Below are 19178 nucleotides of genomic sequence, written 5' to 3'. Positions count from 1 at the left end.
ATTTTTGAAATAAAAAAACTAATTTCTTTTAATAAAGGCAAATATATATATATGTAACATAATTCTTCTAATTACTTTCAATTCAAAACAAAACAAATGATATCAATATTAAGAATTGACTAAATTAGTATTCAGCATAAGTTACAAAAAACAAAACTAAATAAATGCAATTTTATTTTAAAACATAGCACAAAAAGTGACAAATAGAGTACAGCATAATTGTTTGATGAATATTTTATAGCTCATTTTAATTTCATGCCCAAAAAAATTTATCAGTTTTATTTATACAGAAAATAAATGAATTAAAAGTCAATTCTCTTCAAAGTTTTTCAAGTTCTTAGATTTATATAAATTAAACCAGAACAAAAGAAAATATCACAAGCAATATAGTAATTAATTTAATAAATTAGCATTATGGTGATTGGATTTTGATCGTTCACCTATCTAAACTAATGGGACAATATTTTTAAAATTGCAGCTACCCTCCATATTTTGAAGGTGAAGAAATGACAGGAGACAAGTTTATTTAGAAAAAAATGCGCTTTTGTGCCTGCTTTCAAAACCTTAAATATCATCTGCAGTAGTTAATTAAAATATTTATACGCAGGCCCTCAAACCTTAAAGATTAAGACCTAAGACGTAAAAATTAGAGCAGTAAATCAAAAGTTCTTTATACAACTCTTTAGTTTTACTCTTCAGTCTCTAGTTTTAGAATGATAATTTTAGAACTCTTAATTGGAATAGTTTCTTACTACGAGCCAGTTTGATGGTTTAGTATTCTATTTAAAATGACAGTTTAATTTATAATGTTTTAATCAGCAACGCCATATTCAAGGGATTGTGGAAAACAGGGGTAATTGTCCGAGGACCCAGTTCAAATTATCCACAAAAAAGAATTGTTTTCTAATTAATTTTTAAAAAAAGGAATTTGGTGAAAATTCCTATACATCTATATATAAACTACAATTTAGTAAATGAAAGGACTTCGAAATAAGTCTTTTTGTTCTTTGGGACGGGAACCACAAAAAATTTTGTCTTAGGGTCTGTAAAACCTATTTGCCCAGCATCGTTAATCAGAATTCAACATCTTTAATGAGGAGTTGCACTTAACTGTCAACTGTTCCTTTTAAAAAAATATTTAATGGTGGACAACTTCTTAGTTCACAAATAAAACAAAAATTCTACGATTAATGATTGTTAATTAGATTAAATTGTTTTATACAAACTATAAAGAGTACAAATTTTTCAAAACACAAATACAAGAGTACAATATACAAATTTTGGAAACAACTGATCTTTGTACAAGATTTGATTTAATCTTTTGAAAATAGTAAATAAGTCTATGACTCCAATTCACCCATATAAAATTTAATTCAGTTTTTTCAGTTTAAAATTTTATTTAAAAATACAAACACAAGTTATGATAAGTTACTTTAATTCATTGTAGTATATTTTGAGGAACATCTCCTAGTTCAACAAATTAAAATGTTGCGAACTTACTGTTTTCGAAAGCCGTATAACACAAAAAGCCGACAAAATAAAAATGCTGAATTTTGAAAATCCGGACAAAACACCAGTAAGTTGTATTTTTTTGGTTGCATAGTTTACTTATTTGAAACAGAAGTAACTAAGAAGTTTCTGAATTTTCTTCCTGTCCAATAATAGAAAAACATTTTAATCAAATATATCAACCAATAATATATCAATAATCAAAATCAATAATAATTTTTATAAGCGAAGATATGCGTTACGGTTTAAGATATGGTCTAAGTGTAGAAAGTAAAATAAATTATGTATTTTTGTAGTTTTATTCGTGCATTACTTACATTATCTAGCTTTATTTGCATAAATTATGCAATTTATTTAAATTGATTAAAAAGTTCTGGTGCATTTCTTTTAGCAAATTTTCAATGCAGACATTTTTTAAGTACATGTTCAATTAAAAGTTGACATTAAATAAACTTTTAATTCTAAGAATATAATTCCTAATTATATATGTTTCTTACTAATGATAAATTAATACAATTATGCATATATCTAGGTACAATAAATTCATACTGATAATATAATTTATCATATCAATAACACAGATCTTATAATTGGATTGTCTTTAGTATATGTTTGAATAAAAATATGCTCATAGACAAATTGTACTAAAAATTTTTAACTTTTATAATAATTTAATTTTCTAAAACTAAAAAAAATATAATGCATTTGAATAGTTTTTATTCAAAACGTTCCTACTTTAAAAACTAGAAAAGATTTTTAGCAAAAATTGTATTCTTAATCTTAACTACTTACATACTCATATAAAGCATAACATTTTATTATAAATGTTTCAAATATAACTTAAAATATGTATGTTATGTACTTAAAAAGAAAAAAAAAATTAAATTTTATAAAGTTACATGAGATAAAACCAATTTTCTATATTTCTTAACAGTATAAAATTAATTACAATTTCAAAAATCAATCCTCGCTAAAAAGAAAGTAGTAAAATAAATTTATATAATTTAAAAGGAAGAGAAAAATAATGTAACATTATTATAGTCTGGGATAGAGAAAAATAGAACTGCCCAATTAAAATAATAAAATTTTGACTAATTTTTGTTAAGTTTTTTTAGTAGATACTTGAGTATTTGTTTAGTGAGCATGAATCTTTTCTTTTTATTTTTTTTAAGGATTAATAAAATAACTTAAAATATTTTCCACCAAAACTCTAAATAAAACAATTAGCAATGTGACAATGAAAGGTTATTATAAATTTTAAACTATACGTTAAAGAAACCTTAAGATAACAAAAGATATAGCAGGTGGTTAATTAACTAAAATGTGAATTTCAGACAACTTTTAGGTGTACAATAAAATGTATTTTTTAAATTGTCATTTAAAAGTTATTTATTTTTGTTTTAGGTTTATGATGGAGAGGTAAATAAAAGGGTCGATGTAAAATGTTCAGTAAAATAATTTTATTAAAAGAATTTAATAATTGATGAAAAAAACATGTTTGAGGATTTGTGAAATAGCAAAAGAATTGATACTTACTTAAAATACTCATTAAAAAATAATTTTCCCTTAACTAAATTATTCTTTGAAAACATTTTCCAATTTGGAGAAAAATACACTTTTGTAAGAGCAGTTTTTATTTTTCATTAGATCTTAGTGATCTTAAAATCTAATTAGACACATTAAAATAGGAAAGTTACAAAACAACATTAACTTTAAAAGCGTTTTCAACAAACCTAAAGTATCATATTTAATAGATATCTAAAATTAATGTATATATTACTACATCAGCAAAAAATAGTTATTAATGATTATGCAGATTTTATGTCAGCACATTGAAGATTTCGCACTGAAGGCACTTGAATTTTGCTAAAGCAAAGCAGGTATTAAGTATAAAAAATAGGTGGTCATAAATAAAATAAAATATGTACTGCAAAAGGAAACAAATACAACATAAATTTCTTACGATAAAATATAAATTTGTACAGTTAAAATATATAAATATATATTTACACAAGCTGCACTTTTCATTGCACAAAAATATAGATTAAAGAAAAATTCATAAATAAGCTCATTGTTTAAAGGCCTGTTTCTTGAATTTCTTTCAATTCATCAATTCGACATTGAAGTCTACATTTCTTTTCTTCATACCTAGAAAATTAGAAAAGCAAGTTTCAAATTAAATATTGAACATATATCAAGTGATTAATACTGATAATTTAATAAATTTTAAAAAAAATTCGCATTATTTTGATAAAAAATTAATAATTAAATTTCCCTTTTATTTGTATTCTTAGATTTATTGTAAAAACCTATTTTCAGCTTGTCTCTTGTATTTAACACTGATGCTCTGTAAAAGATAACTATTACAATTCAAACGGAAGTATTTAAAAAGGTTTTTAATAATATTAAACTTACTTCATGGTTATTTTTTGAGCTTCCCGCTTCTCTTCTTCATTAAATTTATGTAAAAACATCTTCAGCTCAGTTTCAGTAAAATTTAAATACTGCGCAACCTAAAAATATACACATTTTCAAATGTATTAATACAAATGTAACCTTTAGTTTTTTTATTCTTTAAAAAAATAACAATGTAAATGATATTTTATAATGTATACAAAAAAAGAAAACAAAATAGGGAAAATTTTCATCAATAACTAGAGCTTGTGGTCAGGGTTCGTGATTTTGAAGGAAAAAAAAATCAATAAAATCAGATTTTTTTTATTTAAATCAGATTTTTTTGATTTTTTATTCAAATACACTGCAAGAACTTTAATTTATGATTAAAAGAACTTTATAAATGTTTAATCAAAATTAAATTAATATTAAAACTATATTATAACAATATTTTAGAAGCTCTAACTTACTGAAATAATTTTTCACTCTAATACATAGCTTTGAATGCATTGCAACCATTTTGAAACAAATGCATGATTGAAATTTAAAGACTAGATGAAATAGAGAATTTAAAGAATACTCCAGGGGTCTGTCTAGGTTTTTCTGAGAGGTACCTATTTCGTGAAAATTTAGACATAATTTGTGAAAATTAAAAATTATATTAAAAAATCAACACAAATATGGTAAAAATATGAATTTGTCGTTTCTTACGAGACACAAAAATAAAATTTTAAGAAAAAAGTATTTTGTGAAATTATTCTACCGTTTTTCCTAAAGTTGAATTTGTGAAAGTACCGCTTACGGTATTAAATTTGGCTTGGACAGACCCCTGCACTTTAACTATTAAAACAAAGTTTCAATTAGCAAACCATAGATTAAAATTATGTTTTCTTTTTTTTCCTTTCTTGATTTTTAAAATGATAAAATAAATGCAACAGAATGTGTTTATAAATGTAGTCATTTATCAAAAAATAAATAAATATTTAATCTATATGTTTTTATATTAAAATATTCATTTTTAATTCTATATCAAAGTAGATAAGTTAAGCTAAAAAAATTTTTTTTTTAAAATCTAGGTACTCATTGGAATTTTTTTTCCCACAAAATTTCCTTATAGAAAATCAGATAATGTTAAAGATACCGTAAACATATTATGAGAAAAAATACCAGTTAATAACACTACTGCTTCAAATAGAATGTAAAAGGGAATAATGGCACTTTATCAGGAAAAAAATATCTGAATTCATCAGCCTTTTTCTTCTTTCTCTATTTTTGGCATATTAGGTTAATTTCTTTTTAATATAACCTCAAGCTTCAGAAATATACATTTTCCACCAATAAAATATAATGTATATTTTAATTCCACGCTTTTTCATACAAAAGGTAGAATTTTAATTAACATTATTTTTTGAAAAAAATTCATGTTTATTAATTACTTTCTACAGCTAAGTAAGTTTACATTAAGACAACATTAAATGCTTACTTTAATCTGTACTTTCAATCTCAAGAATCAAAAGATTTTTAAAAATGTAATTTCAAATGTGTTGGAATTTAACACAAACCAAGAAAGAAAGTAATTTCGTTAACTAAAATTAATTAATGAAGCAATTTATTTAAAATAAATTTTAAAACTAAGAAAAGAAAATAATAAAAGTATCAATAATTTAAAACACTGTTTTTTAACTTTAAAATCAATATATAAAAAAATAAAAAATCTGTTGATTTAAATCAACAAACCCTACTTACGGTACAGGTCTTACAAGCTTTGATATAAAAAGCAATTAGAATAATAATAAAAAATAATTCTGTGCTTACAATTGTTGAATAATTGTTATTCTACGAAAGGATACATAAAAGTCTTACCAACACAAGGAAATATAAATATTTTAGCAGCAATATTTAGCGAAATTAAATTTTCTAGATCATTAATGACGGTTTAATAGTTAAAAAAAAGTTGCAAAAAATTTCAATATTTTGGCATGAATGCTAATCATTTTTTAGATTTTCACACTGTAAAACAAAATTAAAGAGAGAGAAAAAAATTTAAATGCATGGTTTTTTTTTCATGTAAAATGGTGTTTTTAATGGAAAAGTAAACACAGACTATTACTGGAAGATGACTTATACTAAGTTCAGCTAGTTTATTGTTGCTTTATGCTATAGGGCAAAGTTCTTAAATAGCTAATTTTGTTCTTAACTGAACAAATTTGCTATGATTCATGATTCAGCTGATTTTGATAAATTTTAAATGAATATTCTTTTTTATTGACTCGATAGCTCTTGGTGAGGCAGGGTCTTCTTTAGAATTTTTTTTTCATTCTTATTATCTAGGGTGTTCCAGTAGTTCTCTCTCAGCACTTTGAAATCTTCATTAATGCAGTTAATCCAACTTAGTCTAATCCTGCATATGGTTCATGTTTTAAGTTCTGATTTGATAAAATTAAAGATTCCAGTGGTTAAGAAGGATGAGTCCCCTCGGCAAATGTGTCCAAAAAATTCCATGAAATTTACATTAGCCTAGTAGATAACATCTGTTTTTCTATAAAGCCTGTACAAATAATACCTGTATATTATAATACATGTGCCATTATGTATCATTGATACATCCTTTTCAGTAATTTATATTTTGTTTCGTTACATTATGTAAATAATCAAATATGCTAACATAATTAAATAGAAAATGTTTTGGAACCGCCTTTTAAAATTTACATGATTTAGTGGACTTGTTTCTTTTTACTTCTTTTTTATAGCCCATTTTTCTATTACATAAAATAATCATTGCATTTATGTTGTTAGTGTTATGTTTACATAACACTGTTAAATTAACAACACATGAAGCCAAATATAATGACACACTAAAATAGATATAATAACTTCAATAATATTTTAGCATAATCATAACATTTGACATATACATCTAACTTATAATAAGTACCAATTAGCACAATTTGAGTAATAATAATTTTTTTCTATATCTGAATAGCAATCAATGATTGGCAAAAGTTTGCATTTATTTTGGAACTAAAATTTTATTTTTATTTTTTAAATAAAATATTTTAAAAGTAATTAGTTTTAAGCAAATAAATAAAAAAGCAAGCACACAAGCAATACAAACCTCACAAGTAACTTCTTTGGCCTGATATTTATTCATTATAAACACCTTAGCAACATCTTCACTAGGCCCCAGCATACATCTAACCAACAGAGGATACTCATGTTCTTGAATGCATCTTCTTTCTACAATTTAAAATACAACAATAACTAAAACCACTAGTTATAATAGTAAATTAGCAATACATTTAAAATGTAGCATAAAATAAGTTTAAATGTAAAATTACATAAAAATTAAACTAAACAAAAAAATATATAAATAAAAAAACATAACACAAATATACACTAAAAATCAGAAAATCCTATAGTAACTAAGCAGAGGTCGATAAAGACTTTTCGAAATTATGAAAAATTCTAATAAAATTATGTGAATATTTGAAAACAGCTAGGTTTGTCCCCTCTTTTAGTGAAAAAACACAAAAACAATATTTTTCAAGGAGTTGTAGTTTTAAAATTATGATAATTCATATGATTGAGACCAGTTTTAAAATGTATAATTTCATAAAAGATCTCTTTTTAAAAAGAAAAATACTGCAAAGGCTTTGTTTTTAGGGTTAAATATACTGGTAAGGGACTTTTATACGATAAATTGACCAGTGAAAAGTCCCGTTAACTGATCCCAACTTCTATTAAATAAATTTACACAAAAAACTCCCAACTATTCGAATAAATTTTATTTTTCAAGTTACTCCAACAAGACATTGCTTTTTTAGCTTGTTTAATATTGGTTTTATTTCGGTATAATTTTATTTAATCCTGTTATTTCCATTTAGTATTGGGCAGGCTTTAGTCTACGTCCACACATTAAATCGAATAGTAGATTCATTGAAACGCGTTTGGTCAAGCACTTACCCAACAAAATAAATACTTTTAAATTAAAGCATTTTAAAGTATAGGCAAATTATTAGAGAAAAATTTTATATTTTTAACTTATTTCAGAGTTAACTTATTCAGAGAGCATACTATTTTCCCAAGACATTAAGTGTAATGGGGAAAAAATGAGCTAGGAATAAAAGATATTGTTTTAGATTTATAATTGCAGTGTAGAAAGCATTTCAGCTCTAAGAAATAATCTAAATGAAACTTGAAATAAAAAAATAGGTTAAAATGCATAGACTAACCACCAGTATCTCTAACAATGTATAGGGCAAAATCACTAGGATTGTTAACAACTTTGAACTTGTCCAACAGCATATTTATTACTTCAGGTGCAGTAACCAAACTTGTTACCCAGACACTGGTCACACTACCATGAGCTGGTGTAAATATGCTTGTCTGAAAAAGATATATTAATGTATCAATGAAATTTCTATTAAATACTGATTAAAACTTAATTTTTTAAATAAAATAACTTAGATAAAAATTTTGTATATCATCAAAACATTTTAGCTAAACTAAGTGGGTAACTTTAATATTAAAATCTTTAAGAACATTAAAATATATAAATGAGAAAGATAAGTATTAAAAATTTTAGAACATATTTGACATAGTTACACAATTTATTCAGTTTGAGCACAAATGAAATAAATAATAGCATAATTGTAACTCTTAATTTTATCAATTTTGGTGTGATACATTTTGAAATGATATTTTTGGTGAGTTGTTCAATCCACTATAAATGAATCTTAAAAATTTTTTAATTGGTTCTAAATGTGTAAAAAATATTAAAAGTTAGCTTTTTCAACTAGAAAATATAAAATAATGTTGATATAGAAACCTCAGGTTTAGATGAATATGATGTTTCTTCTTCATTTTAGGCATTTCACATATTTATCTATGGCTGGCTCAATAGAAATCGACACTTCCATAAAAATAGCAATAAAACATTAAAAATAATACAGCTACAGGTAACTATACTCTCTTGCAAGTTAAGAAAAAACAATTATCGTTATGGAAAGAGCCTGTTTGCTCCAAGCTCGAACCTATATCACCATCGCCAACTTTTGAAATTACATGTTGCGCAGCCTTTTTTTTTTTTGCTTTTTTTCTTGAATCGTGCGAAATAAGGAAACCAGGACTTATTTAATAAAAACTATTGTTTTGTTAATAAGAATGAATAAAAATAATATCTAAAAATTGTCACAAAACATTTCTGTTCACATTTAAAGAACTGAACCGTTATTTCGTATTTGACTTGTTAAGAACACGCCTGCATAAAACACTCCATTTTAGTGGTCCCATTAAATCCAATGCTCTCGTAACATCATATAGTTATTTCTTTTTCAAGAATGAATGTTCTCCTGATTTATCGAGATATATTGCTAAGTCTAGGATACCAGTAAGACTATGAAACTATAACCCTGTTTTAATAATTCTATGATATGTATAATAAAAGATAGCATGAATTAAATTTCTATTCAATGAGTTTAACTTTTAAAAGCTTTTATATTGTTTTAAAAGCATATTTATATAATTTGATAACCAAATAAAACAGAGCTATATATGCCAAAGCCTCCAGCCCCATCACCAATAATTCGGAATTAAAAGTGAATGAAATGTTCCCAATGGACAATTAAGAACATGGGGAGAGATCAATGGTTGGCGATTTATCAAAAGATAACATAGTCCAAATTAAAGCCAACCCCCATAATCAATATTAAATTTGAAAATAATATGTCGAAAGCGAACAGCCAAAAAGACTGATATAGTACAACCATGTAACAGACAAGTTTTTGTGCTAAGAAATAAAGAGTTATAATTAGATTTTTATTTTTTATTTAGTTGCGTGAGTCTTACATTTGTATTGAAACAAAAAGTTATATGTTACAAAAGTTAGATGTTATAATACATTGATTGTTAAGACAAGAATAAAATCTTTTATATTCACTTTTTATAAAATGTAATAAAAATTAAATAAATTTTAAAAGCTAGGAAATATGTAATGCCTATTGTGGCATCATAACAAGTATATTATTATAAAGGAAATGGTATACTTTGTGCTACTTTGACTAAAGTGTAAAATAATGTGACTGAAGCAGAAATAAAGTACAGAAAAAGACATTATAATTTTGGTTCATTAAACAAAAACCTTCCTCCGCTTCTAAACACCAAATGATATTAGAAAAATAAAGAGATAAACAGGTGCAAAGTGGTCTAACAGAGAAACAAGTTTGAAGAAGATAATAAAAAGGGTGATAAGGTGTGAGGGGGGTTGGTATGAAAGATCATTATCTAAATTATTAGAATTTTTCAAAATAGAGTGTGATTCCCAGAAATCAAGTTTGATAGATAAAGAGCAGTGTGGAATCATTTTAGTAGACGAAAACTCAAACCCATGACTATATAGGCAATGGAAGATAATTTAATATCCTGATTTTGGATAAATTTTTCACGTTCTTTAAGTTGAAGCATAAGGGTGTGTTTAGTTTAGTGGGTCTTTAAGGTTGGGGAAATTTAGTTTATTTACAGGGGAGAAAACAAATTTAAACTCAAATTTCATCAAAATCTTGATAATTCGAGGCTGACTTTTGATAATAGGTTAAAACAATCAAATTGCTAAAGTTCGAATTAGAGGGTTTGTTGGATTGGATTGCGAGTCTATTTAAAATGAACAACATTTGGCAACAAAATAAGATTTTTTTTTTAAAAAAAACATAAAAACCTCTCTGTTGTAAAAGTGTCCATTTATGGAGCATCTCCTTCGTAACTTCGATTTTTGTACTCGAGGCTTTCTTCGGAGGTGAACAACATTTCCACACTTGTCCTTAATGGTGCTGTCGTGGATGATATGAGAGTTGTCAGATCTTAAACTTTTCAATCCTCCAGCAGGCAAAGTTTTATAATGAGTAGGGGACACAGGAGCTTCTTCCACAACTTCATTTTCCACATTTTTCACATCAAGATCTATTTCCGATAAAGGCACTGAATCACTCATTGGTAATGATAACAAAGAGTTGAGAAGATTTGGATCTTTCTCCACCAAAGCAGATTTTTCATCATCTGTTAGAGATTTATTATTGCTGGTAATCTAGACGAAAGAAAAATATCAAATATGTTGTAGAAGAGAGACAAAATAACGAGTTTATTTAACTTAATTTTAGTTTGACTAATTACTCAGCCAAAATCCAACATTCTTAATTTTGAATCAATGAAAACAAATTAACTTTAAACATTATAGGCGTAAAGCACACTTGTTAAACTTTTATCTGAAAATTATATTTAAGAAACTTTATTTACTTTTCTGTTACAACTTGCATTAACACTATCTATTACTCGCATGACTTATAAGGAACATAGCAAAAGAATTTTTGCAAGTAATCACTAAACTTATGAAGCTTCTGAATTACTGTACCATTTTTAAATCCTACTGTGAGATACTAGCCAAAAAACTACCAACCTTACTTTTAAAAAAATCTTACATTTGGTTTACTGCCAGGAAGCATACATGAGTCAATGTATTTCACATTAACTCATGTAATTTGACTAAAGTCAATAGGACTGTTAGTGTAATCTTCTAAAAATGACCTACTATTAGCTTGTGATCGATGGTCTGGCGATTAGAAATGTACACAGTAGAAATCCAATACAAATTTGTATATTTTTGCTGACTGAAGTTCAAAAAGAAAACAAATCATGTTTAACTTAGGAAAAATTATAATTCATAAAAAATATTAAAAGAAATGAATCAATTTCACATTTAGTATCGAAAATGAAAACTCGAATTTTTAATAGTACTTTAGGATAGACAGTAATTTTTTGCAATAATTTTATATGTGGTTTTAAAACTGTTCACTTAGAAAACAGAGGGGCAAAAATTCCTTGGTCATTTGATATACTTTTGCTCCTGTGGGTGGCAAAAAATCAGTTTCTTCTTAAATATATATTTGAAATAATTAGCAGGAGAAAAGATATCCAACTTGTTCTTTTAATTTTTAGACAATTCACATCAAATTTATCTTAATTCCGAGAATGAGAAATATGATTCAGATTCAAAAATTTACAAGCTATTTTCTGATGAATAAATAGCCACTAACATTATAACATTAGAAAATATATTTAATGAATAAACAAGTTTATATAATTTTTGTTACACTAATGATCTTTACTTTAATAATATTTTTTATAACTTAAGACTCTTTATATTACTTTTCTTTCTTATTTTATATTTGCACAATTGTACAATGTGAAAAATAAATTTCATGACTTAATATAATATTTATTAATGGTACAAAAGATTCTGGAAAAAAAATATATATTAGGGGGACTAGAAGGTAATGTCGTTTTGGCGCATTAAACATTTCTCAGCCTTAAAAACCAGTTCATTTTTTCGATCCATTTCCATTTATATTCTATCCCGCATTGAAAGGTTGTTGCTAACGAGGGTGAATACACTATTGATTGAAAATAAAATCTCGATAACTAATATCAAATGCACTAAAACAAAATTACTTTACCCCCTAATATTATTTCGAAACATGAACTCTATTTCTGAAATAAACATACATTTGAGACTAAATATTCACAGGCAATTTTAAAACAATTGTTTTATGTTTATACACAAAAAAAAGAGATAAAATCATTTATAAAAAAAAAACAAGAGCTTTGTTTAAAATTGAAAAAAAATAATAGAAAAAGTGTAATATAGATTCAATCATAGTTATGCAACTTCTTCAATAAAGTTACGAATACTTTATTGAACAAAATAAATTAACAATGTGATAATTAGACAACACTTACTCGGGGAGCCTGTTCCGACATGAATTGGCAACTGTTTCTTCTTCTAACAGGAATTCGATCATCATGATCTTCTTTAAGATGGATGACATTATTTACGCCCCAGAATATCCTTAAGGAGCCTTCCAAAATTAAACGACCATTGCGCTAACAAAAAACCAAAAACAACTGTTAATAATTAAACTGTATAACCAAAACATAATATAATTATCACTTCGAAACTTGAAAGGTAAATGCAAAACTTTATAAAATAATCAATTAAAAAAATGACTTTATTTCTTCTATGAATAACAATTCTACACCTTCAAAACAGAGATTCCATATTCCTGTAAATTTTTAATGTTTGTTATTTTCAAAAAGAAGAATCCAATGTAGAAAAACTTTTTTAAAGATTAAAGGATCTGCATAACAAACATTTCTTTATGGCTTTTAATTAATTATTAATTTCTTTATTGTGAATTTTTTTTAGTAAGATTGTATTTCTTTATCATATGATTGTGTTTATCTCTTGAGAGTCTTTGGGTCCTTAAAAACTCAAATATATCTCTACAATTAAAATATATATAGTATATATTATATTTTTTGAAATAATTGTCTTCAAATCCCATACCATTTCTTTCACTGTCTGAATTGTGACAAAATAAATTTAACAATGCAGCATATTTTTTCAGCGGCATTACTTAACCATGGCTCGATTGATTTTTTAAAGAGATGTATAATACAGTACAGAACCAGTTATCCGAAAACCGGAAAACCAAAAAACCGGAACAAAATTTGATAAATTTTTCCGCTTTCAGAAAAAAAAAATTTTTTTTCCCTCATAAAATTTTAGGATTTTTCTTTCTTTTTTGAAAGATGTTTACCTTACCATCATTTTGGAAATAATCATTAGTGTATTACTTCATCGTTTTTCCTTCTTTTTAAGATTATTTGCAAATATATATTTTTTTAGTTGGGTTTAACAATAAAAAAAACTCCTTTTTGTAGCGATTCAGAAAACCGGAAAAATCAGTTATCATCTGGAATAGCAATGGTCCCGATCGTTTCGGATAATCGGTTCCCTACAGTACATTGAATGAATCATTTTCAAGCAATCCAGCTTTTTATCATTACTAATAAAAAATACTAGAAAGGAATGACATGAAAAAACATAAATTTTAGCAAAAATTAATATAAGCATACCAGGAACTTTTATTCTCAGTTACTGACAAATCAATACTTCTGTTACTAATTGCTTACTCACTTATTTTTTTATTATATTTAGGTTCTTGATCACTTAGTTTCCACATGATTTAGTATTTTAAATTGATATTTATTAATGAAATGCATTATCGATTTTTTTGCATTTGAATTGTGCATAAATGTACATAATATAATTTTGCGTACATTTGAAAAGTTATGAAGAAAATTATCAAAATACATAATTACTGATTTTAAATAAGATTGCATAGATTAATTTATCACATATTCAATAATTATTTTTAAGAACTTTAAATATTTAATCATTTATGTTGCATATAACTTGTTTTTCAAAACAGATGCGATAAACCCACAGAGTAAAATTACACACAATAAAATTTTGTGTGGCGTATTGATCATGCGACCTTTCTGATGAAAAACCTTACCCTTTTAGTCAAATTTCATGGGTGTGGCGTATTTCTGCAAAATTATGGTACAAATCACATACATATTAAAGGAACAAGAAAATTTATAAGCATTTTTAAGCATACTAAGCAAATTATTGAAATTTTAATTGCTAAAATTAAAATCTTTACCATAATGAATACATGAAACATGTTAAAAGAAAAAAAGATTGTTTGATAGAATTATTTTAAAATTTTATAATATTAATATTATCAAAAATCAACAGTGTTTCTTAATTGATCTAAACTAGCCTAAATATAACTTGTAAAATCAAAACTAATAACAGAAAAACAATTATAATTATCTATATAAAACTTTAAATTGTCAACTTTAAAATGTGACATTCTTAAGAACAGTATAACTGCAGATTTGTGAGAAAATATTGATTCTATGAAAGAAAGCATTTCTACTCAAGGGGTTATTAAAAGCAATTAAAAAAAAAAAAAAGATAAGTAATACCTCTCTGCTTTGAATTGTTCCACTCTTTCCTTCAAAATAGCTATTGTATAAGCGTAGCTTTGCTTCCAAATGAGATCTACAATAAAATTAAAAATATATTGGAAAAATTGAATTTTTTGAATAAAAAGTACTAATTTTAAAATTTTGCTTATAAGCAATGCTTTATTGGCATAATTTTTATTACTTGAATTGAAACATGTCTTTCGTGTTCTTTTAACTCTCCAAGCCATATGTTCCTGAGAAAAATTTTGCTGAAATTTGCCTTATTTTGCATTTAAAAAAAAGTTTTTTTCTAGAAATAGAAAAAAGAAGAGCTTAGAGTCTATTCTATAGGATTTAATTTGCATCATTTATGGAACATTAAACTGATAAGAAATATGGTTAAAATCCCACGTGTTACTATAAGCAAGTAAGAGGTGGGGTATTATAAGGCCGTGGAGTCAATAGGGAAGATGACAGACTTCTGAAATTTTAAACTTAAAGACTGACTCCCTCATATATATGAAAACCTATACACATGTGTCACAGTTTTTTTAATTTTTTTTTAAAATAAAATAATAGATGCCACTGAACTAAAAAATGATGCTATAAGTAGATTATTTATATTAATCTACATTTATGAAATCAAAATTATTATCTGGCATTAGTAATTTCAAAGAAACAGGCAAGATCTTCTTTGACAGAGGATCATATATTCAACATGATAAACTTCAAAGATGAGAATAGTCCCTCTACACTAACTTAAGTAGGAGGAAAAGCTGTAACTGTTAGAGCTACTTCTTTTAATTTTTCAGGATAAATTTGCATAATTTCTTAAAGAAGAGTCTTGTACGTGTAGCAATATTATATTTCTTCAATGGTATCACAAATATCACTTCCCTCTTTCTTCTTTATATTTATTAATTAATCTGTCAATAAAATAGAAAAATAACTAAACTAAAGATTGATTATTAAACTAAGTAAAGATTTATTAATGTATAAAGCCCATAAATAAGGATAACAACTCAGTTTGTCATTAATTTTTTTTCATTTCACTTTAATCTCAATTTAAATTCAAGCTGTCCAACAAAAACTAGAGTTGGAGTCAACACCTTTAGGAATCCAGCTCCAACTCCTTTTATCCAAAAATATGCCTAACTCTGATTGCACAGCCCTGGTATTTATGATAAGATTTTTCAATATTTTTTTCTGCAATTTGAAATTATTAGTTGCAATGAAACCAATGAAATAATAATTATTAAATTAATGAGTGCCGTATGTAATTATTCTCGAGAACTTAATCACAAGCTGGAACATAAGGCTTTTTTTTTAAACTCAGGATTAGAAAATTTATTTAAGATATCACGGAAGATTTAGAAACATAGTTATGAAGCCCAGTAAAAATGATTGTACAGATATCTAAGGAGATAATAATACCTGGGAACTTGAGTTCCTTGACGATTTTCAATTTTACCAAAACTTGTATGAGCTTCAACTTGGGATCCATGGCCAAATAAAGTAGGACCGAACAGCACACTATAGCAAGGAATGTGGCAGTATGGAACACCTTTGTGCTGCAAAACAAATGCATATGTTACAATATAATTACATTTTTGAGTTAAAAAAAAAGAAAAACTAAAATACAATATTTAAATTATAATTGAATTGATGTATAGCATAAAAAAAAACTGAGAAAATTATCTAGTGGCTAATGACCATTACAAGTAAATTACAGACATCCTAACATATTTCAGCCAAAGAAAAGGGGAAAAGAGGACCTTAAAAAGGGGACCCATTTGAAGTTTAAAAAGAGGACTTCAGAAAACCATTTATTTCCAAAGGGTACTAATTTTTTAAACTGCTTTTTTGGTTAGCACTTCATAAAATTAAAAGATTTATTAAATAAAAATCAAATGTATCTAATACTTGTATAAGTTTTCAAAACTTATTTAAAATTAGCTGCATTTAAGACTTGCAAAAGAATTTATATAATTTTATAATTATTAAAAAAAGAAAAAAGTTTTTATTAGAAAAAAAATTTTTAAAGCAATTTTTCAAAAGTATCCACAATTTTATGTTTTCAATTTCTATCTTTTATTGCACAATTTTTGCTTCTTCAAAGATTACACAATAAAGAGCTTTCTGTTTCACTAAATTAATATAATTGATTGCCAAATTGATAAAGCTGTGTTTCAGATTAGACAGATAATAAGTGCTTAAATAAAATCATATTACACAGGTCATTTAGTGAATGCTCCCTGTTAAATTTTCATTAATTATTGAATTGTTAATCGGATATAATCCCTATAATCACAAAGTCCTGAAAAAATAAAATAAAAAGGGAGTGTTTTTAAGGGATGGTTGCTATTTTCACTAAAAGGGCAACGAAGGCACATTTAGAGGGATCAAAGGGCAGGCAAGACGAACCATCCTCCTAAAAATGCTTAGGAAGAACAATAAGAATAGTCTAAAGTAAAAAGTTTTTAATCTTACCTCTGCATGCTGTCCAGGATTTAATCTCTTACCACATTCTTCGCAACGTAAACACTCAGGGTGCCACTCATATCCCAATGATGTTTTCCTTTCAGCTATTTATAAAAATAACTATATTAATGAACAGTTTAAAAATAAATAAAATTTCACACTTGAGGTAGCTACAAGTTATACTATTTTGTGAGGGAGTGGCTACAAATTGTGTGTTATTGGTAACTTTTCCACAGTGATACCTGCCTTAAAATAATAGTCAAGTTGACAATTTCTGGGAAGTGACAAATGAAAAACAGGGCATATTTACATGCGATGATTGAGGTTTTTATCAGGAAAAAACCTAGTTTTTACTCTTTCCTGGTAAAAACTGATTTTTTCCCGATAACAACGTTGATCATCACATTTAAATATGCCCTCTTTTCAGAAAAAAACCAGTTTTTACAAGGACAAAGTAAAAACTAGGTTTTTACTGGTTAAAACTATGGAAAAAACCGGGCAACAACTATAAACCTACGTCTATTTCTTTACAGATATAGTGGCTTGTTATTTAAAACTGATAGGAATATATACATATTATTTCCATAATAAAGCTAATATTAAGAATTATTTGATAATATATATTTATATACATATTTATTAGCAAGTAACATGCCTTTAGACATGTGATATGATGTAACGAATAGTGATTTGGCTGAATATTAGTAAAAGTTAATCAATGTTTAGTACAAGACAATTTTAACAATGTTCCAAATTCCTTCTTTTATAACTGCCTTACTGTATACCTTTATGATGTTCACAGAAATAACAGAAACAATAAGAAAATTTTTGGAGGTTAGAAAAAAACCATGGTAAATATAGGTTACAACCTCACATGGTAAATACGGCATCAACCCTGATCGTGAGCTGTCACCAGAATTGATTTCAAACTTGCAATTGCTTTTTTTTTAAATATAGGGGTCTGCCTGACGGTGGGTATGAGTTGGTCCTGTCAATTACGTTTCGTGCAGGTCTCTGTTTAGAAATTGACAAGACTTGGGCGTTTATTCTACCACAGATCACAATATGGAAATCTTCCCAAAAACATCACTAACTGAAAAGGTATGGATAAAGTTAGCCACCTCAAGGTAAATTATTACGGCTAAACATTTTCTTAAAAATATTTGTGAAATTTAAAATTCCTTAAAACGCTTTAACAATTGCTGTTCACACGAATAGATTACGATATAGAAATATCGTCGTTAACGACTGCTTTGATTTATTTTTATATTAAATAACTTTAAAAAAATACAATAGAAGATTATTTGATTTAACAAACGTAAGAACATAATTAGAAAATTAACGGGAACAAATAAATAGTCGCACATTCCAATTAACATTCATTTTCACTGAATAAAAACTACAAGGAATCAATTAATGACTAGAAAACCTAAATATTACCGGACGTCCTGATATCATACAGATGTAATTAAAAATCCAAATTTATGTAATATTTATAAATCTAATTAGTTTTATTACAATTAAAGCAAAGTTGTACAGATGTATTACAATGTTATACAAATTTATATATACCGAAAAACACAGGTTTTCCACATTTATGACAATTCCACATTGTTATATTAAAAGATAATTTTCGGTGAGACAACTAGAAAATAATGTTCAGAAATAAAACACTTTAAAGTCTTCACGTGTATATTCACTGCAAGTGTACGCCCATACAATATTTAAGTGCTCTCAAGCTAAATAATGCAATAATTTTCCCGAAAGAATTTTCTTTCATAAAACATAAAAAGAATAAAAAAATTCAGTTGTTTGTTTTGATTTTAGCATTTTCTCTTTAAAATGAGCTATATAATTATGCAATTGCCAACTTCTTATTGGTTGGTTTCCGTAGCAGAATATATTATTAGCCAATGAATAAAATT

General features: G+C 26.1%; 1 protein-coding gene across 1 annotated transcript; it reads right to left on the bottom strand.

Moving 5' to 3' along the window:
* Positions 1 to 2638: 2638 nt before the first annotated feature.
* Positions 2639 to 19178, bottom strand: Rassf (Ras association family member). Its single transcript, XM_016061624.5, has 10 exons — positions 18826 to 19178; positions 17263 to 17357; positions 16207 to 16343; positions 14791 to 14866; positions 12691 to 12834; positions 10616 to 10981; positions 8136 to 8289; positions 7019 to 7140; positions 3925 to 4022; positions 2639 to 3657 (listed from the first exon to the last, which is right to left on the bottom strand). The coding sequence occupies exons 1-10, from the start codon at positions 18863 to 18865 to the stop codon at positions 3585 to 3587; spliced, it is 1305 nt and encodes a 434-aa protein (XP_015917110.1). The 5' UTR covers positions 18866 to 19178; the 3' UTR covers positions 2639 to 3584.

The sequence above is a fragment of the Parasteatoda tepidariorum genome, chromosome 6 (assembly GCF_982258835.1).
Source record: "Parasteatoda tepidariorum strain Cologne lab strain chromosome 6, Ptep-v5.0, whole genome shotgun sequence".
Lineage (NCBI taxonomy): Eukaryota > Metazoa > Arthropoda > Arachnida > Araneae > Theridiidae > Parasteatoda > Parasteatoda tepidariorum.
This window is presented reverse-complemented; position numbering and strand designations above follow the sequence as displayed.